The sequence below is a fragment of the Lissotriton helveticus genome, chromosome 3_1, assembly GCF_964261635.1.
Source record: "Lissotriton helveticus chromosome 3_1, aLisHel1.1, whole genome shotgun sequence".
Taxonomy (NCBI): Eukaryota; Metazoa; Chordata; class Amphibia; order Caudata; family Salamandridae; genus Lissotriton; species Lissotriton helveticus.
This window is the reverse complement of record NC_136061.1, coordinates 1,340,966,261-1,340,993,773: the sequence shown is the minus strand read 5'-3', so window position 1 is coordinate 1,340,993,773 and position 27,513 is coordinate 1,340,966,261. Positions and strand designations below refer to the sequence as shown.

General features: G+C 42.3%; 1 protein-coding gene across 1 annotated transcript in view; it reads left to right on the top strand.

Annotated features, from left to right (window-relative positions):
- Window positions 1–27,513, top strand: part of LOC144824966 (roundabout homolog 2-like) — a 1,188,518-nt gene that overhangs the window by 1,065,307 nt on the left and 95,698 nt on the right. The window contains exons 18-19 of the mRNA XM_078683904.1: window positions 21,200–21,347; window positions 22,557–22,781. Coding sequence (XP_078540030.1) covers window positions 21,200–21,347; window positions 22,557–22,781 — 373 coding nt within the window. The remainder of the gene's footprint in view (window positions 1–21,199; window positions 21,348–22,556; window positions 22,782–27,513) is intronic.

Sequence of the window (27,513 nt, the reverse complement as noted above, 5' to 3'; positions counted from 1 at the left end):
GAAATGAGAGAATCTGACACACCTTTCTAAAGGGGTGTTTCAACCTTATCTGAGGAGCCACCGGTAGGTATTTCTATGCCTAGACCACTTACCAATACTTTGTTGGCCGTCTTGCCTCTCGTTGAGGATTTTGCCTGCATACCTCAATTCCCCCATCCTAAGAACATCCCAGGCACCACCTGCTGTTTGGGCCTTGTTGCCGGGTCTACGGGACACTGATCACCACTATGTGTCCTGCCGTCAGTTTTCACCCCGTCCTGGAAGAGCGTGGGAGCAGAGTCTCCGCCTTTCAGTTCAGCCATCTTCCTAGCTGCCGAGGTCCCCTTCGCTCCTGCCATGGCGTCGTCCTCTTTGAGTTGTTTTGTCCTCGGGGGCATCTTGAACTCACCTAAACCACCCGGTATCCTTCGGGTAGTGACCAGGATCGACAGAGACCTTGCACGCCAGAGGTATGTGCTACTCTTGATCCGTTATACGCCGAAGCAGAAAACTTCTGCTTTCCGTGTTAGCAGTTCAGCGATCCTTAAGCCATGCTCATTCGAAGGCATTAGATATCCGAACCATGTACTTATGATGTAACCTGCAGTTTCGAATGCTTAGCTTCGTGAGGTTCTTCTATAACCAGGTTGCTGCATAGCGGGGGAGCAACTCTAACAGCGGTCAAGCATACGCCATCTTGCCATTTCATCTAAACACACCCCCCGGGATCCTATGGCTAGCGCGGCTAAGATTGAGTCTCCTCCCTCCACGGAATTGATATTTTCTACTCTTAAAGAGATGCAGGCCGAGGCCCGTCAAGACCGCACAGCTAGCAAATAAAAACTCCGTGGGTCGATCCGTAAAGTGACAATATTTTGTTCAGAAATCTCGGATCGGACTACTGCACTTGAGGAGCGTGTGGTGGGATTAGAGACCGGAGTAGAGGGTGTCGAGCGGAAAATTGAAGCAAATGACGCCAGAATGGGTGATGTACTCTGGAAGCTAGAGGAGTTCGAAAACAGGCCCGATTTAAGATTATTTACAAAGGGAATTCCAGAGTATTCACATCAGAGATCCAGGCCAAGGAACATTTACAGGAACTCACAAAGGGATAAAAGAGCTATATATGGGTTAATAATGTTCTTTTTATTTACTGTCTCAGGCATTTAATATCCGAGGATTAATCGTGTTAGAGGCTTTCTGTTTCTTTTTCTCTTGAGTACACTCTGTGTCATTTTGTGATGTTCTCCTGGTATTCTCTATATTTCTAGTAGGGCTGGGGGAGCAACTGGGGAGCACAGCGGAATGGAGCAGACATCGCAAGGATCTGTGGACCTTTTTTGCCTTATTGAGAGGGTGGGGGTGGAGGGGGAGAGGGGAGGGATCCAAAAGAACTCAAAGGGAAGGCTACATGGTTTCCTTTTTTTTTTCTTCTCCTGTTTTGTTAGGTGAGGTAGGGACAAGCCACAGGGTGTCAGGATTGCATTCAACTTTTAATGGGAATACTCAGAATTGCCTCTATTAATATCTGTGGGCTAAATGATTCTGTTAAAAGACGCAGAAATAATCAGGATATTATTTTCTTGGAGGCTGATATTATTTGCCTTCAAGACACACATATTGAAGCTTCTAGAAGAAAGGTCATGGAATTAGAGGGGTATCATTTGATTTCTTGGACTATACAAGAAGTAAAGACTAAAGGGGTGGCAATACTCGCCCGGAGGAGCTTGGCTAGTTTTTCACGGTGTACTATGGATAAAATGGGAAGATGGGTAATAACACAATGCTCGGTAGGTGATAGCTTGTTTACACTCTGCTCGGTCTATGGACCAGTGTTAGGTGACCTAGCACTGTTTGATTGGTTGAATATCGAATTAGTGGGTTGGCCCTCACCTATCATCATGTGGGGAGACTTTAATATAAATATGAGCTGTTCGGTTTCCAACTATCCTGGATTAAAATATCAAGGGCGGAAGCCTAAAGTATATAAATCTTTACTTCAATTAAGAGTTTTGCATTGGTTATCAGCTATCTGGGCAAAACTAGATAGGAATGATCCGAGATATATGTATTTTTCCGCCCCTCACAATACTTATGTCAGATTAGACTATTGTTTTTATCACAGGATCTGGCACATGGTAGTAAAATAACAAAATATCCCAGAGTCATGTCAGATCACAACCCTCTGGTTCTCAAAATTAATATTCGGAAAAAAACACAAGTAGCTCGCTGGACATTCAATAGTGTTTTGTTAAGTGATTGTGGCTATATACAAAATATGGAGAGGTGGACCCCTAGGTTAATCAATGAAAATTTGGGTTGTACTAATATACAAATTGTCTGGGAACCCTAAAGGCGAGTATTAGGGGAGAGATTTCCAAATATGGTTGGAGAGGAGAGGAATAAACTAAATAAATTGCATGACATACTAGAAAAGGATAAAGCCTATCCGATAAAGGTTCTCTCTGGATGTGGTGATCCAGGGATCGCTCAAACAAGGATCTTAATTGCTAAGTCCGCAATCACAGAAATTTCACTTAAGAAATCAGGTGGCAGATATTTGGCCTGGTGGAGGAAGCTCTATGAGAGCATTGAAAGGGTTGGTCATATGCTTGCAGTCCGGTCTAGAGAAAAAGAGGTCCACACCCGTATCACAGAAATAATAGATTCTGCCACTGGCCCGGTTAATGACCAGAAGCTATTTTATTGTCATTTCAAAAATGTTGTAGAAAATTATACACACAGGATATTCGGGGGGTAAAGAATGAGATTGAGGAATATCTTAACGATATAAAACCGGAACAGCTCTCCCCCGGGGAGAAAGATATGTTAGTCACCAATCAAACTTGAGGAAGTGAGAGTGGTGATTGAGTCCCTGCCATCCGGTAAAGCAGTAGGGACTGACTTCCTACCAGGGGAATTTTATAAAAAATTCAGGGCTCAACTAATGGCTATGATGTTTGAGATTTTCTGCAGAGACCAAGCTGGTGAGGTACCATCTGAAACCTGGAATTCAGCTAACATCGTGGTATTTTTAAAAAAAGGTAAACCTGTAAATAAACCTGGGTCATCCAGACCTATAATGCTGATTAATAGTGACACGCAAATATATGCATAAATTCTTGCAAATAGACTGGCATCGGTGATCAAGAAGTTGGTTTCTCCTTACCAGCACATATTTGTCCCTGGAAGGGAGACTATATATCATATCTGCCGGACTATTGCCCTTTTTGAATATACTAAGCTAATGGGAGACCCTACGGCTTTAATACTTTTAGATGCAGAAAAGGTATTTGATAGGGTCTCCTGGCCCTTCTTGTGGGCAACTATGTATGGCAAAAAGTGGCTTATCAAGGCTATTAAAAGTATATACAGGGAACCAACTTCAAGGATAGCTTTCGTGGGTGTCTCCTCTAATATAATTAGGATCACACGGGGCACGAGACAAGGGTGCCCCTGCTCTCCTTCACTGTTTGTCATTTATATCGATCCCTTAATTAGGAAAATTGTGGAGAGCCAAAGGATTCAAGATATCAGTGCCACAGGAGGGAAAACCAAAATTTTAGCTTATGCAGGTGATTTAGCTATAATCACACCTACTCCTTGGGATGCCCTCTTGGAGTTAAATAATCTGACTAATCAATTCGGCAAGCTCTCAGGTTACCATCTTAATGAGAATAAAACTCAAATTGTTATGAATGAGCATATCAATGTGGATGCTCCTCGAATAGTTCAGAGTGCTAGGTAATTAGGGGTAGAGAATAGTGCAAATGTGAAAGAAATTGTTGATATCAATCTGAAGCCACTAATGCAGAAAATGAAAATGGATTCTAATAGAATAAATAATCTACATCTCACATTAGTTAGTAGGAGCAATGTAATTAAAATGCTATTCCTCCCAAAAATCCTGTATCATTTGAGAGCTATCCCACTAGAAATAAGTAAAGCTTGGTTTTTAAAGCTAAACCAACTGATTTCGTGGTTTCTGTGGGCCGGACAACGTCCTCGCAGAGCTTTAAAAGATACGACTTTACCGAGAGACAAGGGGGGAGGGGGAGGGGGGGGGGAATGTCGGTCAGTTCCTAATTTTCAATTTCATTATTGGACAGCTGCTTTGAAACTGATGGCCGACCTGTTAAAACTGTCTATGGGGAGATAAGAGAAGTATCTATCTATGAGCTAATTTATGGGGTAGAAGCCAAGGGATGTCTCATGCGTCATATTGATTTTGCCTATTTCAAGAGGGTCAAATTTAAGCTCTTACTGGGTGCGTTTAAGGTTTGGACGGCAGTTTGAAAAAAATGAAGATTGGCAGAAACCATAGATATTCTCCTCTAGTCAACAATAGGTTACTCTTAGACATATTCCAGGATGGTTACTTTAAAATATGGATTGAGAAAGGGGTAGTGCACTTGGGGAATTTAATGGTAGACAAGGAAATCCTCTCATTTGATATAATTAAAGAAAAATTTGGGATAGGGAATAACCACTTTTTCAAATATCTGCAGCTTAGTGATTTTTTGTTCAAAGAGGAGACTTGTTGCCGTAAAATTCCTTTACCAGATTTGGTATGGGGGGGCAAGACTATCAATGTCCATAATATGTAAAATAATATATAAGGAGATGGGGTTGATCTTCTAAAACATATTAACAGGTGGCAAGAAATGTTACAAGCTGGGCCAGGAGAGTGTGAAGATTCCCTTCAGCTGAGCCTGACAGCTTTTATTTCGACCAACCTTCAAGTGCAATGTTTTAAGACCTGGTGTAATCTTGATATCACTCCGGCTCGGATTTATATATGGGGTGGGACCTCAGTGGAGAAGTGTGGCTGACTGGTTAGAAGCGGCAGACCCTGAAGCAGAGGTCGGCCCGGGACCAGGGTTCAATTCCCGACGCGGCAGGGTCTTGGGTCAATGTCCGCGGACTCGATAATTCTCGCTTAGGTGCCTACGCTAACCATGGGTCCCACTCTGCAACTCTGGGCAATAGCTTGCTTAATCTCCACAACGGCCCCAGCAACGCCGGGGATGCCTGGCTTCACCTTGGGGTGCCCTCTCACAGGGAAAGCCAGGACGGGTTCCCCAGCGGTATACAGCGCCAGGACACCACGTAACGAGGTAACAGTGCGCTTTACAAGTATACATTACATTACATACACTGCTCGCGGTGTGGAATGTTAGCCACTGATAGCGCTCATATTTTTGCCAAATGCCCAAGGCTTTCTGAACTGATAGCTGAAATTGGGCAACACCTCAATATTGGGCTGGGACATTCGGTTGAGCTTACCCCCCAGGTTATACTATTGGGGTTTAGCAATCAGGAAATGGATAGGAGTCTGATATTTATAGCAATGGTGGTATTCAGGCTCTGTCTGGTTAGTGCCTGGCTTGATCAGGATCCTCCCTCAGTACACTGATGGTTAGGGAAACTATTATCAATATATAGGTGGGAGACTGCGGTATATAAAAGTAGTGAAAATAGAGCAAGGATCAAAGACCTTTGAATCTGGAAGCCTATAACTAGATGGATCAAGGCTGATGAAGACTTATTGAGCTCCGATGAGATAAGCAGGGTACTTAGCCCCGTGGCAATGTAAATCTAAACTCAAAGGCTAAGCAAAGTATATGCTACTTAATTTTATTGAATTTTGTTTCTTTAGGATCCAGGGGGTAGGAGAGGGGTCGAGGGGGGGGGGGGGAATAGGTTGTAATGAAAGTATGGACATCGCTTATTTTTTGGTATCAGTATGATTTGCTATTTTTCTTCTATATATGATGTCTAAATAAAAATGTAAATAAAAAAAAGAAGAATTCACAGGTGTTTTTCACTGGAAGAGCAGAAGATGCCACGTGATGTATGTAAAGTCCGACACAGGCCTTCATTATTAACTTTCTAGTGTCTCTGGATCTGGGCAGTGAAAAGTGAAAAAACATGCTCAGATTACCTCTTTTGGAAGTCAATCAAAAAATTCTACAAAACATGACTTCATGTCTAAAAACCACTTCATGAGTCACAACACATTATTGTACTTGTCATCACAAACTTTCACAAATATGTGTTGCGACACACAGGATGTCTACTGTAACTAACAGTGCATGGTGGTATTGGATATTGACAACACGAGTGTGCAATTGAACTGAGGTCGCAAAGGGTCTGTGGAGCGTGGGAAAGGGACCCGAGATTTTACTTTAAACTATAGGGTACACGCATGAGAGAAAGTGTAGTCTGTGTGGCTCTCATTTTAGAACAGAGGGATCTGGCTTTTAATTCCGGCTAGATTGCAGGTCGTCACTAGGAAAATTACTTTATTTCCACGTGTTCTCAACTTGTCAATCTTTTTAAATGCATCTAATGTAAATAAAAAGAAATGCACCAGGCTTTCCTGGTTGTATTGTCCCACTCAAACCACAACAAAAAGCACAGGCAGTAATCTTATTTGTTGACCGCCATCCCTGAAACTATACTTGTGCGGTATCAAGAAACTAAAACAAACATTATATGAATCTCAGGAATTTTGAAGGACCGGAGCTCAATATATTTCTCGGTGTGTCTGGTATATGCTAATGGACCTTGGCCATGCTCCCTGCACGCCTTCAAAATAGCCCAGAGAGTTAAGGGGGCAAATCAGTGGCACCATGGTGGCAAGATGGGGGTCTCCCTAATGAGACCGCTTGCGTAGGGGAGGCGCTTGCTTTCTAGCTTTGAGCTCCCAGGAAGTGGTGAGAGCCTAAGCTGTCTATGTGTGCGAGGTGTACCCTGCCTGCAGCAGTCATGCAGAGGTGAGCCTTCCTGCCAGACCCACCCCGTCCCTGGCAGCTAAATTACCCCCCCTTCTCGAGAAGTTCTTGGTGCCTGGCACTGGGCGTTTGTGTACCATGTGATTCTGTGTGCCTGTCTTAGATATGGCGTGTCCCCTGCCTTGTACTTTATATTAGTCAGTTTCTACCTTACCTACATGGATACTTGCTCTGTACCTGACCTAAGCATGGTGCATGCCAGTGACAAGCACCACGTGTTCCTGTGATAAGTGTACACAGTTGTCCCTGTGCATGTCTGTTGCAGCGTATCCCAATGTGTGCAGAAGTATTGTACCTGTGTCTTCCGGCCATAGATATAGCGTGCTACGTCAACCAGTGCACGTCCTTTTGTTATAAATAACCTCATATGTGTTTCGTTCTGTATCCCTGTTGTGGATGCTGTGTGTATACGTGTTCCGGTAAAAAAATTAGAGAGGGACCCCTTAAAGCTATCAAGGGAATTGAGGTACTTTTACAGAAGAAAACAAGATTCCCTTGACCCAACAATCAAGAAATAGTTTGAATACAGTGGTTACCAATACAATAAAATATTGAATACTATGTTCCATATGCTACAATAGCACTTTATTGTTAAAAAATGTTTTGTACAAATTTCATTGTATACAAGATAAAAACTGCCTAAGGCTGCACAATTACAACACAATAAAGCAAATCCTTACTTTATCCATTAAAAACATATAATTCACATGAAAAGTGATTACTAACACATAGCAATTATGACCATCATAATCGAGACAGACACAGATGTACGACACAATACTTGTCAAATACAAATGTACATCAAATCAGATTCAAAGACACTGTGGTTAATACAATGATTCAATCCGTAATTATCACGTTTGTATTAGTCCTTTAGATTGTACTCTCAACAGCGTCAACACGTTTCAATGACTTCCAGCTTATCACACCATCTTTGTCGAGACACCAAACTTTTCTGTCTCTGTATAATTTCAATTGCTTTGTTACTTTCCTCCCTAAGTAGAAAATATATATATAAAATCAATAAACAAATTTATACATGTTGAATTTATCAGAACAGTTTATTACCCTTTCCTGTGCCCTAATTTCTTAGCATTATATGTACATATATCAATGAGTATTCTAAAGACATGATTTCCATTTGACAGAGATGTTAATTAACCCCTTCTATTGCCTTGGGTTTTCACCACCCCCCTGCATTAGTTATTCAAAAGAGATAATCCTCATGTGATGGTTATATTTCGCCTGCATTCTGGTTGGTTAAGTCAAAAATGAAAGGTAAAGTTTGCTATTGAATACCTTGTTTTTCGGGATTCATATATTCCTCCTTCAATCATTCCTTACATTTCTTAGGCGTCTCATTCGTTTTACTCGTTTTTAATTTCTAAGTGATATGTCGCTTCTTCTAATGCAAAAAACAAGAGCACATAGAGCAAACCCTTTGTTAAACTCTATTACTACTCTTGTTCATATGTAGTCAAGTGACCTCTAACAAGTCTTAGTTATCGCTGTATATGAGATGTGCCCTTTAGATCCCAATTTAATTGTCTCACCTTGTTTTAAAATTATTCCAAGGCATTCCATAGGCTCTGTTTGTTATTCATGGAGATAAAATCTTTCTCCCTCCCTACGTCGCACACGTGTATAATACGTGGATGCTGCGCTATCAATAACTATTACATCCACCCACTACTAGGCATTTCGAATACACAACTTCCTATTTTTACCTTTGACTGACGTACGCTCGTATTCCACGTGTTTCACTTGGGTGGATTCCGAGTATTGTAGCCGCCCAGCTGTTTGACCTTGGAATTTAAATCCCTCTTCTGGGTCATGCAGCTTCAAAGGAACCACAGAAAGAAAGATATCAAAGGGCTGCCCCAGATTCAGCTATTATGGGTTTCTAACTCATAGGTACCCCCGTGCTAAATGTCGGCAGCCGCCTTACCTTAAGAATGACAATATCATGTCAAACATGACAAGAATCCTCCGCACACGTTAGGCTAGGTGTATACATGTATCATGCTTAATCAAAAGAGCACAATAGGTAGTAAATGGAACAAAGTGGACACGATAGAAAGTCTTTTTGTTCTTCAAAGGATTGTATTTGACCTTCCTTTGTTGAAAGGTAACTTCAAAAGCAAATGACCAGCCGACACGTGTTTCGTCAAGTGGGCAAGGAGCCCGTGACTCTTCAGGGCTGGGGGTGAGATGAAAACATAGTACAGTATAGAAAAATATGTACATGGCGTATTGTCTGTGAAATGGTGCATAGCGCAGAAGATCACCTTATGTGTTTGAAAACCCTTATGGATGTGAAAGCGAGAAAAAAAAAATACATCTCCCATGTTAGGTAGTGACATCACACATGAGATAGGTAGAGACCAGGTGAGGAAATATAAAAATATGGTCCTGTGAATACGGAGAAGAAACACAAGAAATCAAAAAACAACTAACATCAATAATCTAGAAGAACAGAGTTGGCACTCTGGCTAGGAACCCAAAAAAGAGGATGATGTGACACGTGAGATAGTAAGAATTGGACTGGTAGGTAATAGTATCAACAGTAAGAATTATATAGGTTTAGAAAAAAGACAACCATACAGCCTGGAAAATAAGTCTCATCGGTTATGCCGGCAACATAAATGAAAAAATCAAAAAGACGGTCCATTCAAAATAACAAGCAGATTGGCTAGTTAGACAGAAATATTCAATCAACATTTCATTCATGGAGAAGGGTAAAAACCCGGACTATGCACAAAAACCAAAACATTACTACTTAGTGAAAGAACAGTGTTAAAACGGTCCAGGGGCAGTCAGAGACAGATATTATCAGGTCATATAACTTACATGACATGCAGAAAGTGTTAATGTTTAAGATAATAGAACAAAAGGTTCACATTCAAGTCAGGCTTAAGAAAATCTAGATACCCAAACGATAAATTACATGCACAGGTAATCAATGGCCTCGATGAAAAACAAAAGTTGCAATGGTGTCGTTAAGACCAGTCTAAATCCAGAAATCAATGAGCGAAAAGTGATCGCATGGTTTATGTAAAAAAGGTTTTAGAACTAATTGCGGCCACGAGGTGAGTAAAGAAAGAACGGTAAGGTTACCGTAGAAAAAGAAAAAAGCAGGGGTGGGCGGGTGGGAGCATATTGGCGCAGCAGCAAAAGTTTAGGTTGAAAGAAATACCTGTAAGCACAAATGGGGTAACGGTCCTGTTGAAAGAAAAGAAAAGGCAGGGGAGGCAGTAAGTAACAGGTGAAGGCAGGGAACCCACAAGAAAGTTAACACGCTTGGGCATGAAATGTTGACTCACTGTATAGCCGGTGATATTTCCGACCCGGCGTCTGGGGTCTGGGTTGAAAGAATCAGCGATAGTGAGTCACTGTTTACTCAGAGACGGGCGGGTACATCCGTCTCAAACCAGCTAATTCCTAGCAAAATAAAGTCAAAACGAGGGCATGAGATTCCAGACTAGCCCTGCATAAGAGTCAAACAGGGGGGCGTAGTCAAGTACTGTTATCTGGCGGGACTCTTACCTGGGATATGGCAGCGGAGAGACCGGTCCTGTCTTCCTAAGGGGCTGGCAAGTGAGGGATGTGCTGGTACTCAGTAGTTATAATGGAAAAGGGCCGGAAAACCTGGTGCCTAGTTAGAATGCTAGAACGCTAACCCATGCAGGAACAGGAAGTAAGTAAATCGTTGGTATCATCGACATAAAAAAGGGGTCTAAATGTAGATCGCTTGAGACTGGGCAACTAGTCCGCTAACCTGCCTGAGTGTGGATGGACTGGAGAGAAGAGTTACACCCGGGGATGGCAATGTAATCAAGGGTACTGATAGCATTATAAAGGTATAAAGGAGAAAAAAGTAATTAAAATGGAATAATGAGAAAGAATATTATTAGGCATAACCTTCTGTACAAATCATCAGACTACTCTTAGTAAAGCTCCATTATTATTGTCAATCATGTACAAAGTCAAGCTACAAGCAGAGAGCAACATTGTGGAACACAAAATTTCAACAATAGGAACTCAGTTAAGTGTGTGTAATAAGAAAAACAAAGTTTACACAAAATGTACGTGCGGCAACAGAAAGAGTAAATGCTAGGAAGCATATGATAACAGCAAATTGAATCGGCATCATGTTCAGAATCAAAAAATGTTCGCAAAGTTTGGAAAATTCATACAATATTATGACAAGGTGTCTGAAACGATGATAAGGATATGAGGTCATAGGCCCATGAGACGTCAGGCATGAGCACATTAGAACAGACTAGTTATGATGTGGATGTTAGTCGAGAAAGAGAACATAGGACTGCGGGAAGCTGGAAAATCATTGTTATCCATGTATAGTCCAAATTTCATCATGTTCTTAAAAAGTATTGTAACTCATGATCAGAGTTCTGGCTGTGGCGGACTGATTGTAGACGCATGATCCAACTGGCTTCTTGGCATCTGAGCCTGAGTTCCCGGTTGCCACCTCTTATGTTCGCCTCAGTGATGTCTATGCCAAAGAATTGAAATCTTTGGTGCGTGCCTTTTGATGGGCATGAAGCAAAATGTAGAGCCAAAGGGTAGCGTGCATCCTGTAGGTGGATTGCTCTTACGTGTTCACTGATGCGTTCCTTGAGAGCTCGAATGGTGCTGCCTACATATTGGCTTTTGCAGGTGCATTCTAGAACATAGGTTACATATTTTGTGTTACATGTGATGTTGTGGTTGATTTCATATTTCTTTTTGTTGAAGCCATGAAAACTCTTGGTTCCATGGCATGCCCATTTACAGACCCCACAGCTTCCGCATTTGAAGAAGCCTGTAGAGTGAGGCATGAGCCATGTAGTAATCTTGGGTGTGCGTGGCACAGTCGGGCTGAGTCTGCTTTTCAGATTTTTGCCCCATCTATATATGATCTGTGGTCTGCGTCCGATTACATCTTTCAAAACTCTGTCACCAAGAAGTATACTCCAGTGTTTAGTGAGACTTTTTTTCATTATGTAGCTTACTTCATTGTAGTCCATAATCAGTTTGACAGGCTGAGTCTTGTTATGAGCCGGTTCTTTTTTCTTAAGTGTCATGCTTCTGTCAATTTTGCTAATTCTTGTAGATGCTCTACGTATTATGTGTGGTTTGTACCCTCTACTGGCAAACCTCTTTTCCATATCCGTTATGCATTTCTGGAATTCTAATTCTTCACTGCAATTGCGTCTAGCGTGGATAAATACACCGTAGGGGATGTTGTCTGTCTGATGTGGTGGATGGGAACTTTCCGCGTGTAGTACAGCATTGCAGGATGTCTCTTGCGGTAGAGGCGACTGTGCAAGCAGTTGTCTTTGGTGTAAAGTTCTATATCTAGGAAGGTAACTCTGGTGGTGCTGGATTCACAGGTGAATTTCATATCCATATCGTTGTTGTGGCAGTGATCCTCCTTGATCTAAGCGCAGCCTTCGACACGGTCAGCCATGCCACCTTGCTGAACCGTCTGCGCAACATCGGTGTCGGAGGCGATGCTCTAAGATGGCTTGATTCATTCTTGCACAATAGATCCTTCCAGATCTTCGACGGGGACACAATATCAGCCAGAAAACCCCTGAACTGTGGAGTACCGCAGGGCTCTTCACTAAGCCCTGCGCTCTTCAATGTCTATATGCAACCACTGGCTGGGCTCGTCGAACCCTCGGGTATAAAAATTGTATCATATGCTGACGATACCCAGCTAGTGGTTTCAATGACTCAGGAAGGCGCCGGTCACACCAAAAACCGAGCTCATGCTCTTAGGTCCCGCATCACCCACGTCACTTCCCTCCATGTGGCCTGGGTGTCTGGGCACCCCTCCCACTCCCAAAGAAAGCGTAAAAAGCTTAGGAGTATGGCTGGACAAAAACCTCTCCTTCTCCACCCAGGCTACAAAACTATCCGCCATCTGTTTTGGCTTACTTAGAACTCTAAGGAAAGTCCTCCCCCTCCTCCCAATGGAAGCCAAACAAGTGGCAGTTCAGGGCCTGATTCAGTCCCGGCTGGATTCAAACAACGCCCTGTATGTGGGAGCCCCTGAGACGTCCATGCGAAAGCTACAGGTGGTCCAGAACTGCGCAGCCCGCGCCCTGCTACAGATTCCAAGGACACAGTCTGCTAAACCCGCACTGAGCAGCCTACACTGGCTCCCAGTGAGACAGAGAGTGGCTTTCAAGGCACTATGTATTGCCCACCGAGCTTTCTGGAAGTCGGGTCCAGCGATCATTAACAAACTGGTCACTCAATACCACCCTAATAGACCCCTTCGGTCCACGGAGGCCTTTCTGGCTGTAGTCCCAAGAGTACGGAGAGCTAGGACCGGAGGAAGGATGTTTTCCTTAAAGGCCGCTAAAATGTGGAACTCACTCCCACTACAAATCCGGTCCAACCCTAACCTACTCTCATTCCGCAAACAACTGAAAACCTTTCTGTTTGCCAGGCCCACTTAAATCTCAGTCTCCGCCACCCTCAGCTCGGCTATCCATGCTCTAGCGCTTGGACGCCCATTTGGGCAGCAATCGCGCTTTACAAATCACAATACAATACAATACAATACAATTAAGTGGACACAGAATTTGTTCAGGCTATCTTGGGTGCCAGACCACAGGAGGAGGCAATCATCGATATACCTCCCACAAAAGATGATGGAGTTGGTCCACTTTATAGCCTTCTTTCCCCATACCAATTCTAATTCCAGTGGCCCCCAAACTGGTCCCCTTAGTTTGCTGGTAAAGTTCATCCTTAAACAGGAATATATTGTTTTTAAGAACCATTCTAATGCAGGACATGATAAAATCTTTATTACCGCCGTTAAGGTCTTCGCCCTCCAAAATGGCAGAGATAACCTCAATTGTGTTATCTTGGGGGATGTTAGTGTACAGGGCTTCAATATCAAGGGTGACCAATAGCTGGGTCACCCTATTGAAGCCCGGACCTTCAAAAATCGATATTGCATGAGCAGTGTCCTTAAGGTATGACCTCTGTCTCCTTACTATTGGTTTTAAGAAAAAATCCACATACCTGCCTAATGATTCCAATGTGGAACAGATACTGTTCACTATCTGCCTCATTGGTGGGTTGAATACATTTTTGTAAATCCAGCCTTCCTCTTTTCCTGCATTAAGAAGGGCTTCAACCTCTTTCCTTAACTTTCCTACTTCTGTGCATCTAATACGCTGGTAATGTTCGTTCACATTGAGGAGTTCTCTCATCTTATCTTCATAGTTGGGTGTATCAAATATCACCACGCCACCGCCTTTATCAGCCGGTTATATGGTTAATTGATCACAATCCTGTAGGGTTATTAGTGCTTTTCTCTGTTCTTTTGATAAATTGTTGTTACAATTCTGATGCAATGTCTTTCTCATATTCTTGATTTCCATTTCTACCACCTTTTCAAAAATCTCTACATTTTTATCAATTTGGGCCAAGCTAGGTGTAAAAGTGGACTTGGGTTTAAAGCCTGACGCATTAGGCAGTGGTACATATGTTCTGTCTTCAAAGAACCTATTCAAACGTATTTTTCTAAAAATGTTTCTGCGATCACTTTCTAATTCAAACTTGTTTTGTTCAGTTGTGGGGGCAAAGATAAACCCTCTCTGTAGCACCTCTTGTTCTTCCTTATTTAGTGTTCTTTGGGATACATTTTCTTATGGGGAGTTCTTTCATAGCCAATACTCTTTGTTCCTCATGGCTAGGTATTGCTGCCTTCCATTCTGAGGTTGATGGTTCCGCATGGGTTCCTGTCGGTTGTAACCTCTGAAACCCCGCTGTCCTCGATTCTTGCATCTCCCTAAAAAGGCTCACGCTCAAATGACAGACCTCCCCTGTTTCCCTGTGCTCCTCCCTGATGCTCATCGCTACTGGAGCCAGAGTTCTCCAAGAAGGTTATCCATTTATTGCCTCCTCTGGAGTACAGTAGTCCCAGAAATTGAGGTTTCTCCCACCTCTGTTCTCTCTTATTTTCAAAGTAATCTTTTTTGACATATGGGTAGACCCCCTCCACACTATACCTTTCTACATCCTTCTAAAATGTCTTACTTTTTTTGTTTGTTAAATATTCCCTGTAGCTTTCTGTTTCCACCTCCAACTATTTTTTTCTTGGCATCTTCTACTGATGGGTGTTGTTTGAGCTGTGTTTCTAGCCCCTCTGTCTCTTGTTTCTCTATTTCTATTAGTTCCTGAGTTGTCTCTATAATGAGAATCAGCCAATCACGGCTGCACCGGTTGGCTATATGCGTCCATGTTTCGATAAATTTAGGATTTTCTACAAATAGCCCAGGTTAGTTTCTTACTCGCAAACCCATTGGGATCACGCCAACCTTTAAATAGTCTATTAAAAATTCGGCGTGTAGTTCTGTCCCTATTTGTTTCTTTTTGAAATTTAAAATCTTCACTAGTTGTTTGTGGCTTGTATTATTAAGCCTTTTTGAATTCCCACTATGTGGATTCTGGTTTATTAGTCTGTTGAACTGATCTTCAGAGAATCCAAACGTTTTTAATTTATCCATGTTGATAGGGAACAATGGTTCATGTGCTATCTGAACACAGTGGAGGAAGGTCTCAATTCCAGGGATGACTGGGTCAGAATTATACAGACGTAGACGGAAGGGGTAATAATGAATCAATAAATAACCCTCTTAAGGAAAAGAGGTCCACTACACATTAGAAAAAATGAGAAGAAAATAGTCAAATATATCATGCAATACTAGAAGGGCCGAGCCTGATATACTGTAAAGTTTACTGATACAATGGTGTTTGTGCCCAGGTTTTGTGAAGTAGTTGTGAATCATTGCTAATGAGTTCGCCAATTAAAATAGAGGAAGCTAAAGTCAAGAGGAATAGTGGGTATGTGACATAGGATCGGACACCCTACCGGAATCACCATGGTCCGCATGGTAGGACTCCTTACACAAGGAAGTAGGGAGCGACAATAGGTTTTTTCGTACTAGGGTTTTTCCTAGATGCAGTCACTATACTTGATGTTAAGTAGGGACAGAGTTTAATGTAGTCCATTACACCTTTAGAGAAATCTGAAAATAACAAGGAGAGAATACTTAAGATATAAATTTAAAGGTTAATGCATACTAGCACTTCTATCGCGTGGTGCGTAAAAAGTGGGATTGAAGTGCAATATATAAGGGCAACTGAAGACAGATTTTGCACATAGTTATTATTGCACAGTGAACAGTGTCACCATGGGAACGGGAACAATAAAGTTGGATTGGAACTTACGATGCAACTCCACGTGACTCCATAAACCTATCATAAGAAAGTATTTAGATCAGAGCAACAAGGCAAAGATCATGTGAGAGCATTAGCCAATAGGAATAACGATATTATGAGATCGGATAAACAAACTTAGAATAGAGAGGCGGGGACTGTGTGAAAATGGGAACCAATCAGTAAACGTTTCACGTAAGTTAAAAACAAGACAAATATTCGAGTGTTTGCGGATTTTTTCAATACCTGTCACTCGGACGTTTGAGACGATACTGTCATTCTTAAGTTAAGGCGGCTGCCGACATTTAGCGCGGGGGGTACCTATGAGTTAGAAACCCATAATAGTCGAATCTGGAGCAGCCCTTTGATATCTTTCTTTCTGTGGTTTCCTTTGAAGCTGCATGACCCAGAAGAGAGATTTAAAACCCAAGGTCAAACAGCCGTGCAGCTACAATACTCGGAATCCACCAAAATGAAACACGTGGAATACGAGCGTACGTCAGCCAAAGTTAGAAATAGGAAGTCATGTAAGCAAAATGGCTAGTAGTGGGTGGATGTAATACTTATTGCTAGGATATTACATATCTCTCCTAGAGTTGCAAAGCGCAGAATCCACGAATTATACACGTGTGCGACGTAGGCAGAGAGACAGATTTTATTTCCATGAATAATGAACAATGCCTATGGAACACCTTGGAATAATTTAAAAACAAGGTGAGACAAATAAATTGGGATCTAAAGGGCACAACTCATTAACAGTGATAACTAAGACTCGTTAGTGGTCACTTGGCTACTTATGAACAAGTGTAGTAATAGAGTTTAACAAAGGGTTTGCTCTATGTGCTCTTGTTTTTTGCATTAGAAGAAGCGACATATCACTTAGAAATTAAAAACGAGTAAAACGAATGAGACGCCTAAGAAATGTCATGAATGATTGAAGGAGGAATATATGAATCCCGAAAAACAAGGTATTCAATAGCAAACTTTACCTTTCGTTTTTGACTTAACCAACCAGAATGCAGGCGAAATATAACCATCACATGAGGATTATCTCTTTTGAATAACTAATGCAGGGGGGTGGTGAAAACCCAAGGCAATAGAAGGGGTTACTTAACATCTCTGTCAAAAGGAAATCATGTCTTTAGAATACTCATTGATATATGTACATATAATGCTAAGAAATTAGGGCACAGGAGAGGGTAATGAACTGTTCTGATAAATTCAACATGTATGAATTTGTTTATTGATTTTATATATATATCTTTTTTACTTAGGGAGGAAAGTAACAAAGCAATTGAAATTATACAGAGACAGAAAAATGTTGTGTCTTGACAAAGATGGTGTGATAAGCTGGAAGCCATCGAAACGCATCGACGCTGTTGAGAGTACAATCTAAAGGACAGACAGAAACGTGTTAAATATGGATTGAATCATTGTATTAGCCATAGTGTCTTTGAATCTGATTTGATGTACATTTGTATTTGACAAGTATTGTATCTTACATCTGTGTCTGTCTCGATTATGCTGGTCATAATTGCTATGTGTTAGTAGTCACTTTTCATTTGAATTATATGTTTTTAATGGATCAAGTAACGATTTGTTTTATTTTGTTGTAATTGAGCAGCCTTAGGCGGTTTTTATATTGTATACAATGAAATTTGTACAAAACATTTTTAACAATAAAGTGCTATTGTAACATATAGAATGTAGTATTCAATATTTTAGTGTATTGGTAACCACTGTATTCAAACTATTTCTTGATTGTTGGGTCAAGGGAATCTTGTTTTCTTCTGTATACATGTTCCACACATTGCCTGTAAGAAAGTTAGTCACCTCCCGTGTGTGTATACTTTAATATTTGACTTCTGTGATGCATACTGCGTATTTCTATAGATACTCTACCACTGCGTGGCTTACAGGTTGTATGCCTGCCATGCTCTACTGTGTTAGAAAGAGACAGTGCCTTCTGTGTGCTATAGTCACCTATGTAGTGTACCTATGTGATGCCCGCTGTGAGCGAACGTTACATAGTGACATAGAGTATCTGCACTGCAGGTTACAGGCAGTCTGCTCCTGTCCCAGGGTGGAAGTGGGACAATAATTAAAAGAAATAAAACTCACTGCGCCGCCTTCCTTTCATTGCTGGTTAGCCTCCTGCAGTCCTGCATTTTCCTGCTGCTCTTGGCTCTCCTCAGGAAAGCCATCCACAGCCAGCCTCCCTCTCCTCTGCCAATCACAATGCTGCAATGGCAGCGTTGTGATTGATGCGGTGCAGGCGCACAGCGCCCCAGCCCGGCACCTAATCGGAGGCCCTTTTCTCTATGTAGGCTGCATGCAGCCTACATAGAGAAAAAGGAGCGTGCGCATGACTTCTTTGGTCTGCCCCAGGGCCGACCAAAGCAGTCCGGGCCCACAACAGTGGGCAAGCCACTCCCCTCCACCCTCAAGCACGACCTCCCACCCACCCGCCCACAACCAGGCACTTCTGCTTCCTTGCAGTGTGAGAAGAAGAAACATAAAATGGTAGTTTTACCATTTTATGTTTCTGCTTCTCGCACTGCGAGAAAGCAGTGGGGCAACGCCCCCACGCTCCCTATGGAGGAGCCGGCACTGATGAAACTATATCAAAATGTCAATAAAGATATATTTTTTAAAAAATACTCTCCCTCAGAGAGAAAGGTCAGTTGAGGGTGGCCATTTCAGGGAAATTGTGGGTTGTTGCCTTCCTGTGCAAGCTGTTATGGGGCGATGCCCCCACAGTGGGAGAACTGGGAAAGGGAATTTCCGAAGGATGGGCGAGAGAATCGGGCCTGGGGGTAGGTTACATCAACCCCTGACTTTGGAGATATTGGCTAAAATTATTCAGTCACTTACGGCGATGTGCTTGGGGTATAGGGAGGCCGAGCTGTTTTTGCCCATCATGACCTGGATGATCTTTGGGGCTTTTTGAGTACTGGAGCTACTAGGGGATAGGGGTAGTAGAGGTTTGCTCTGGGAGGATGTGTTTTTCAGGGATAATGGGATACATGTTTGATTGTACAAGTCCAAGACCAACCAAAGGGGAGAAGGGAAAGCTGTGCTCTTGAAGTATTACTCATCGACGGAAATTTGTCCAGTCCGCTGGGCGAAGGCTTTGCGGCTGGGGTGGACATTAGGGGGAGGATGTTTAGACGCGATGATGGCAAGCCCGTTACAGCTTTTAAGCTGTGGCCAGTTATGCTTCTTTTTCAGGTTCTGTTCCTGGTCCCCAGGTGGGAGGAATGAAAATATGGATTGTGGTCCACTCCTTTATGAAGTGGATGGCGCAGCAAGCTAGGGCATGAATTTAGGTTTCGCAAAAAATTATACTCTATCAAGTCGGTAGTGAAAGAGAGTATGCGGTGAAGGAAACTCATTCCGTGTCTGAACAAGAATTAAGTGAGCGGGAAATATCCAGATGTGCTAATTCTTCATTTGGTGGAAAATGACATGGTGGTCCAAAAAGGCATAGCGCTTATTAATATTAGGTAAGAGAATCTAAAGGAGATTCACAGCATTAGGGCAGGTTGTTCCAATATGTGGACAAAAATGTATTCCCAGGAGAGTGTGGCACACGGTGGTCAAACCGTCTGTGATAGACATGGCAAGAAAGAAATTCAATAAGATATGAGGTTTCTGCAGGGACAAAGAACTAGACAGAAAAGAACATTCTGATCTCTGTTACAAGGATGTTGACATTTTCAGAGGGGACGGTGTGCATCTGTCATTTATGGCGATTGAGCACGGCCTGCACCATGTGAAGTTGGCTTTTGCCAAAGCATTGGGCATTGAGTGAACGTAGACATTTCCCTGAAGCTACGGTGAGGGCTAGGGTTAGAGGGGGCAGTGCATGGAAGGAGGTAAGAGATTGTCCCCCCTTCCCACCCTGTCTTTATGTGGTGGTTTGATTTGAAGTTGATATGATTTACAGAAGTTTATTGTTTTTCAGCAGCAGTTCAGGCTGAAGGGGAGTGGGTAGAAAGTTCTCGCCTGGATGACATAGGAAGTTCAAGGTTGGGTAGAGCGTTCAATGAGGTTCAAGGGGTAGTTGAAATAGTAAAAGGGAAACATGTGTTATTAAGGATTGTAGTTGTTATGAGGGGGGTTAATTTAGGGGTGGGGGTATTTTATCATAGGTGATTAAAGATATACAGTGAGGTTATAGTTTAGTAAGGCAAAAGACCAAGGTTTTGTTGTAATGTGCACCTGTTTCAATTAGGTGGGCTTTTTCACACAACCATGGTGTCAGTCGTCTGTGCTGCCTCATCTTCCGTAGTGGAGATTTGGGGGGCAGCCGACCACAGAGAGGTCTTGTCCCGGGGTTTTTGGGTAAGTGGTGCAGTCCAGAGGACTGCACAATGGGTTTGGGTTATTTGTGGGCTACATAGGAAGTCCAATATATATAGGGGGATGCCATTTTAGGTGCCAGCCACCATTTTGTGATAGCACAGTGACTGGTTCAGAGGCAGGAGCTTTTTGTCCTCTCCCTCCCATTCCTAATCTAAGCCTTTGTGGGGGAGCGGGGGTTATTTCTTTGGGGTTTTCAATTTCTCTTTCCTGATTTGTTTTGTTGGTACAGGGGAAGCTATGTTTTAGGTTGTTGCTTGATTCAGGAGTATTAATTGCTGTATGAGAAGTTGCCATGATTTACAGAAGTTTATTGTTTGTCAGAGGCAGTTCAGCCTGAAGGGGAACGGGTAGGAATTTCATGCCTGGACGGCATAGGAAGTTCAAGGTTAGGTAGGAAGTTGAAGAAGGTTCAAAGAGTAGTTGAGGTAAGAAAAGGGAAGGGATTGTAGAGGTCCCACTTACACGTGATCAGCTCTGAAGCAAGTATGTTATTGAGGTTTGAAGTTGTTATGGGGGTTGGTTATTTTAGGGGTGGAGGTAGCTTCTCATAGGTGATGGAAGATGTATAGTAAAGTTATAGTTTTGTAAGGCAAAAGGCCCAGGTTATGTTGTAATGTGCACATGTTTCAATAAAGCGGCCTTTTTTCACACAACCATGGTGTCAGTGGTCTGTGCTGCACCCTCGTCCCCAATGTGTAAAATAGCTAATTTGTCAAGTGGATGTTGGGATTACAGTTTCTCCCAAACTGTCAACAATTTACAGAGACATGCTTTTATTAGGAAAATCATTTTTTAAAATTTCTTTTCTTTAGTTGCTAAAATTGCCGAACAAAAGTCATTGAGGAAGACATTTAAAACTCCTTTACCAAACTGGACAGAGAATCTCCCACAGCCACCTCCTGCCAATGAGCCGATCTTATACCAAAAGGACGACAAATACAGTGATAAACTGGAGACTGCGTAAGTACCCAGGAAGCAAATGTGCACAATTAGTTTCAAGAGACAAGCTATCAGCAGTGTGCTAGTCAGGAGGGATCTCCTTTCTGCACAATGCAGGTGGCAAAAGGTCTGAGGGAAATTTTTCTTTATAATTATTGTGATATGGATCATTACCGCCTTTGCCATGGTGATAAAAACAGGAGCCTCTGGCCTCACTTGTTATGTATAGAGGTAGGCTGTTAAGCCAATTGTACAGGGGGATTTGTGTTTACCATCTGCTGATATTTACAGCTGCGCGGGTGATCTGGTACTAAATTGGACTTGCATTCGATCATTCCTTAGCAGAGGAACTTAATTATTTTGTAATGGGGGGAAAAAAGTCTGTTCCAAGTGATAACTTCGAATAGGAAATATTTACATCGCTCAGTAAATTTCTTAGTCTGGGCAATGGTATTTACTGGGTGTGGTAAATACCTCACCTCCATGAGGCCCACTTGTAATGAAGGCTGGTGTGTCTTGAATTATCAACAGAGTTTAAATCTGAAGATTTATAAATAAACACAATTGAAAATAACAGATCTATACACTAAGGCCCTGATTAAGAGTGCCACGGAGTGGGTTGTATTATTGTACCTGTTAAACACTGTCACCCCAGAGTTCAGACTGTAATGGTTGTGCTAAAAATGCACCTCTTTTGAATTTTGCTCTTCAAAATTATAAAAACATACCTATTATGTTACTTTACTTGCATATTCTTCCAGTATATAGCAGGGGATTTGAGATACCGATATGTGCTTGGTTAACATTGGTAGGGTGCAGACTATATTGTACCTGGCTCCTGAACAAAATAGTTTGTCCAGGGATCAGATTTTCTGACCATGTCTTAATCAGGACCTTATTGTTGAAGCTAAATAAATAATTTATTCAATGTCACATTGAAATGTTTTCATATATCATGAAAATGGAGGAATTGAACGAGTAAAATGTTAAGTATTAAAGAAAAACGAAAAAGGTTTAATGAACCATGACACAGCTGTGATTAGTTACTTTCTATGAGCTTTTGTCACAAGCTTGAACTATGATAGCTGGTAGGAAATGCTTACAAATTAATGAGCCAACAACATATCTTTGTCAATGAAGCTTTGAATGTATGCACATAGTGCACCATGACCACTAATTTAGAGTGATGCTAAACTATTGCATATTGCACTCCTTTGCCCTTGTTTGTAGGTCTGACTCAGAAAGATGGTGTCCTCCACTGCCAGAATGGACCCACCTGATGGAAAATATTCAGGAGGAAGACAGTCCACCCCTTCCTTTACCTGTCGGGGCATCATCACCTGCCAATTCTTATGGGAAGCAATCAACAGCAACACTTATAACTTCTCGTGAGGATATACAGGCATCTGAGGCGATCCCGATGCTTCAGCAATTTGATATTCCGTTCCTCCCAAGGTAGAATTTACTTCTCGTTTTGACTCATTGTATGGTTAAAAGGTTCATTGTTTTTTAAGAGACAATAGAGGATCAAAAAGATAGATTTGTCTTCATACCTGTCTGTAGCAGTAAAACTGCTGAAAGATATAGCAAAAACATTTCTGTTATGATTTAATTGATTTTTACATTTTGCTGATAATGTTCATGTAGGAAATAAAATCACTGATGGAGCAAGTCATAAAGCATAACGGGACAGTCGTGTGCTGAAAGAGCAGGTGGAAGGATCTTCTCTATTATGAATATGAAAAATGGTTCCACAGGTTGCCTAGATCTTCTCATATATCAGGATCTCATATCTTGATGAAGTGTTGTTGAGCAAGAGGTTTATGGTGGCACAGAGATTTCTGAGTTGTGGTGTGGTACATTTAGTTGTACAAGTTGGGGATTTTGCCCCAGTGACGCATTTTCAGGATTGGGATTGTCACAACCGGTGTGTTGAGACTAGCCAGCAGTATTGTTCATCAGGTAACCTGTCAATGCACTGGCATAGGCTCCCACATCAAAAGAATATTAAATTGGTGGCGTGTTAATGCTAATTGTTGTTGGTTAATTAACATGTAATGCTATAGAAAGGGCTACCTTGCATGGCCCTGCATGGCTTGGTTAGTCTGGAGTAATGCAAAGCAGTGCAAGTCCCTGCCTTGTGTTACTCTGCCCCAGGAAGACTCCCAAGGGTGGAGCATGGGTATTCCCATGCATCCACCCATGGATTCTGAAACATTCCCAGATTTATCAATATTGGTAGTCCTGTGAATGTGTCAGAATGCTAAGCCTTCCCAGGGGAGGCGTGACAAGGAGAAATATCTCTTTGAGGCATGTGTGGCTGTAGATACACATGATTTGCATGCTCTTGCCATCTAATGTTGGGTCGAGATGTATGCAAGTTGTTTTTCTTCAAAGAAGTCTTTCGAGTCACGAGCTAAAGTGAGACTTCCTCTTGGTAATAGTACGCATGAGCATCAACTCCATTGTTAGATTGTTTTCTGTTCGCCGTCGGGTTTGGACGTGTATTACTGCCTTCCGGTTCTAGACAGTTTTTGGGATCCTTTCCTTACATAATCCACTCTACCCTCATCTGTATTGTTTTTAATGCATTTTCCTTCCTCGTGTATCAAAGTCCTGAAGGCTCTCATTCATCAGGTCGGCACATTCTGATTTGGGCCTTTGGGCCTGCCTATTCGAGGCTACATTTACTCTCACTGGACTCCATTGATGATACTCTGCTGAGGTAACTGCCTTTATTTCGATTCTTCCCCCAGTGCTATTCAAAGTACCCGCAGACTGACCTTCACATGGTCTGCAATCTGTGCTTATTCCCAGTGCACAGAGAAGAAAATTGTGAGGCTTGTTAGATGTTTCGGTCAAAAAAGAGCTTGCAGGACCGTCGGGCAAGGCACAGAGAAATGCAGAGGCATGAAATAGAGCACATGCACAATATCTTCTGACAGGAATATATTAAACACGAAGAGGAAAAACTTGATGCCTCTGGGCTGAAGAAGAGGGAACTTTCTTTGTTAGAGATTAGGACTACCAATTGGAGATCGATTTGGAATCACACGACCTGCTGCCAGGTCAAGATGCCATGAGTACGCAAACTCCTCCCCTGCCCACACTACAACTATCAGTTTCCACCTAACAAAAGGCTTCTAGGCCGCCCCTACCATCAGACCATGGTCGGAACCGAGATTCAGTCTTATCTGCCCCACCCTCTGCACCGACAGCAAGTATAAAGCCTTCCTGTTCTGCACAGAGCCAAAATTCCACCTCTTTGGCTCCAACCCTCCCGTTCTGAAAATGAAAAGTGGTTCGGCTCCGAAATCTTATGTACCAAAAACAAAATCACCTCCAACTACACTCACAGAGACTATTTTGGAAACAATGCAAGAGAGACTCGATCTGAAACAAAAACGGATCCATATTCATCTGGATACTGGCCACCTTATTACAAAGACTGTGTCAGTGCCTTTTGCTACGAGGCAAACTTCTTTTCAAGAAGTCGGTGATTAGCCACCACCTATGAAGAAAAAGAACTAGGACAAGACTACAGGTCTTCCGCACCCTATTCATCCTACTTCTCCATCTCAAATACCACCACCTCTACATTTTGTATCTCACTCACCACAGAATCCTAAAATGTTACACCTCAGGGATCTCCAAAGATATATCCAGATGGTGGGGATGATGACACTTATGGTGAACCACCACCACCGGACCCAAGGGCGGATTATGACATAGGCTCCACAGGGGATGCAGATCCAGGCCTATACTCTGCCAAGCCCTCTCCTCCTGATGATACTACATCATATCAAGAGCTTATTGCTAGGGCAGCAGCATACCAACCGGTTACACTACATAAAGAATTCATGGAAGATTTATGTTTTGTTTGAGACATTTTGAACCATACACAGGGCATCTCAATCTCTTCTAATGCTTAAAGGTATGATGCACCATGGAGACAATATCTTTAAGGGATCCTGCATGGGCTAATCATTGTCAAATTGCAAACACACAGATTATTAGCTAGATTAGACAGAGATCACTGGGATGAGATGGAGAAACTCCTCCAGTATACCGTGGAAAAACATTATAAAAGAGAAAGTACTGGTTCAGGAAGAGAAGTTAATTTCTAACTCTTTCATTAGATCCATGCTGAACCTGCAGAGACTGCCGCCAGAGGAACCAATACAAGTGTCCTCCTCCACAGGCATGTCAGGCTGCCTATCTCAGGATTTAAACTAGAAGTCCAGGAAACTTTACTTAATGTCCCATTTGATAAAGAGCATCTCTTCGGCCCAACAGTTGATGAGGGCTTAGAAAAAAGAAAAAAGACACTGAGGTTGCCAAATCCATGGGAGCACTTCAAACACCCACTCCTTGGGGCTCCTTTTGTCACTCTTCTTACAGACAGGTTAAAAAATGACATCTACAGATGCCTCGGAATCCTCCTACAGATCACAAATTCACACCTCTCCATATAGTGGGTATTTTAGAGGCAACTACAGAGGAAACAACTTCAGAGGTAGTGGCAAGAATACACCAACTGTTAATGCCCCATTGGTAACAAACATTGACTTACTTTTCCTTTCCCAGATCATTCTACACCTGTCAGGGGTCGATTGCAGCAGTTTTTCCCCAGCTGGCAGTCCATAACATTGCACCAGCGGGTGTTGGACATTATAAAACATGGTTATTGCCTGGAACTCATCAACACTCTTCCCAATATTCCACCACACACCCACACACTCTCTTTGGAACATCATCAACTGCCCAAACAAGAAGTGCAACTTCCCTTACTAAAAGGAGCTATAGAGACAGTTCTTCCACAACATCAAGAATCAGGGGTCTAGTCCCTGTACTTTTTAAAATTTACGGCCTCTAAATCACTACATATTATCAGAGCACTTCCATATGGTCACTCTTCAACAGGTGCTTCCACTTCTCCAGCAAGGTGACTTCATGTCAGCACTAGACTTAAAGGATGCTTACTTTCACATTCCCATTCACTCAGCACATTGCAAATACCTCTGGATTGTGATGGCAGGAAACATTACCAATTCAAGGTCCTTCCATTCGAAGTAACCACTGCATGTTTACCAAATGTTCAGCAGTGGCAGCACTGCATTTACCCAGACAAAACATTCATGTCATTCTTTATCTAGATTGCGGATCAAAGCATGTAAATAACTTCTGTGTCGTCAACACACTCAGATTACCATAAACCTTCTGCATCAATTGGGACTCACTATCAGTGTCCAAAAGTCCCATCTTCAGCCTTCAAAGCTCCCGCTACATCTAGGGGCTGTGCTCAACACTCAAACAGGTTTAGCCTATCCAAATGCAGCCAGAATTCACAATTTTCAAACACTGCTACCACAATTTCAAGTCAATCAATACTTAATAGTCAAAATATTCATGTGTCTTATGGGAATGAAGGCATCATGCATTGCCATATTACTTCATGCAAGACTGAACATGCATCATCCCTAAGAATGTCTATCACATCAGTGGACTAAGTCACATGGTCAACTGGAAAATCTAGTGTTGATAGACTTAAAGAGTGGCAGTATATCAACCCTGTTCCATAAATCGTGCTAACAGCAGACGCATCCCTCACAGGATGCGGTGCTCACTAACATGAGCTAACAGTTCACAGTCTCTGGGACACTAAACAACAGAATCTCCATATCAACCACCTATAACTTCAAGCTGTTCACCTATCATTTAAAGCATTTCTAACTCACCTGATCAGCGAGGTTGTCTTAGTCCAGACGGACAACATGACAACCATGTACTGCGTTCAAAAGTGAGAGGGACACACTCTCTACAGTCATCATGCCTCTCTCACACCATTTGGCTTTGGGCAATACATGACAGATCCATCTGCTAGCAGAACATCTGGCAGGCACAGACAACTATTTTGCAGACCTCAGCAGGATACAGCAACAAGTTCTTAAATGGGAACTCTACCCTTAAGTGCTTGTCCCATACTTCCACAAATGGGGTTTTCCACAAATAGACGGCTTTGCAACTCCACATTACGCAGAATTCCCACACTTCACCTCCAGGTTCCACACCCCTGATCCTGCTCCTCCAGGGGCTCGTAAAACTTGGTTCACAGCACTGCTCGAACTCTCAGTAGACTGACATAGAAACCATGGCAAAATCAAACATCCAAACCCAAAGGTATTAA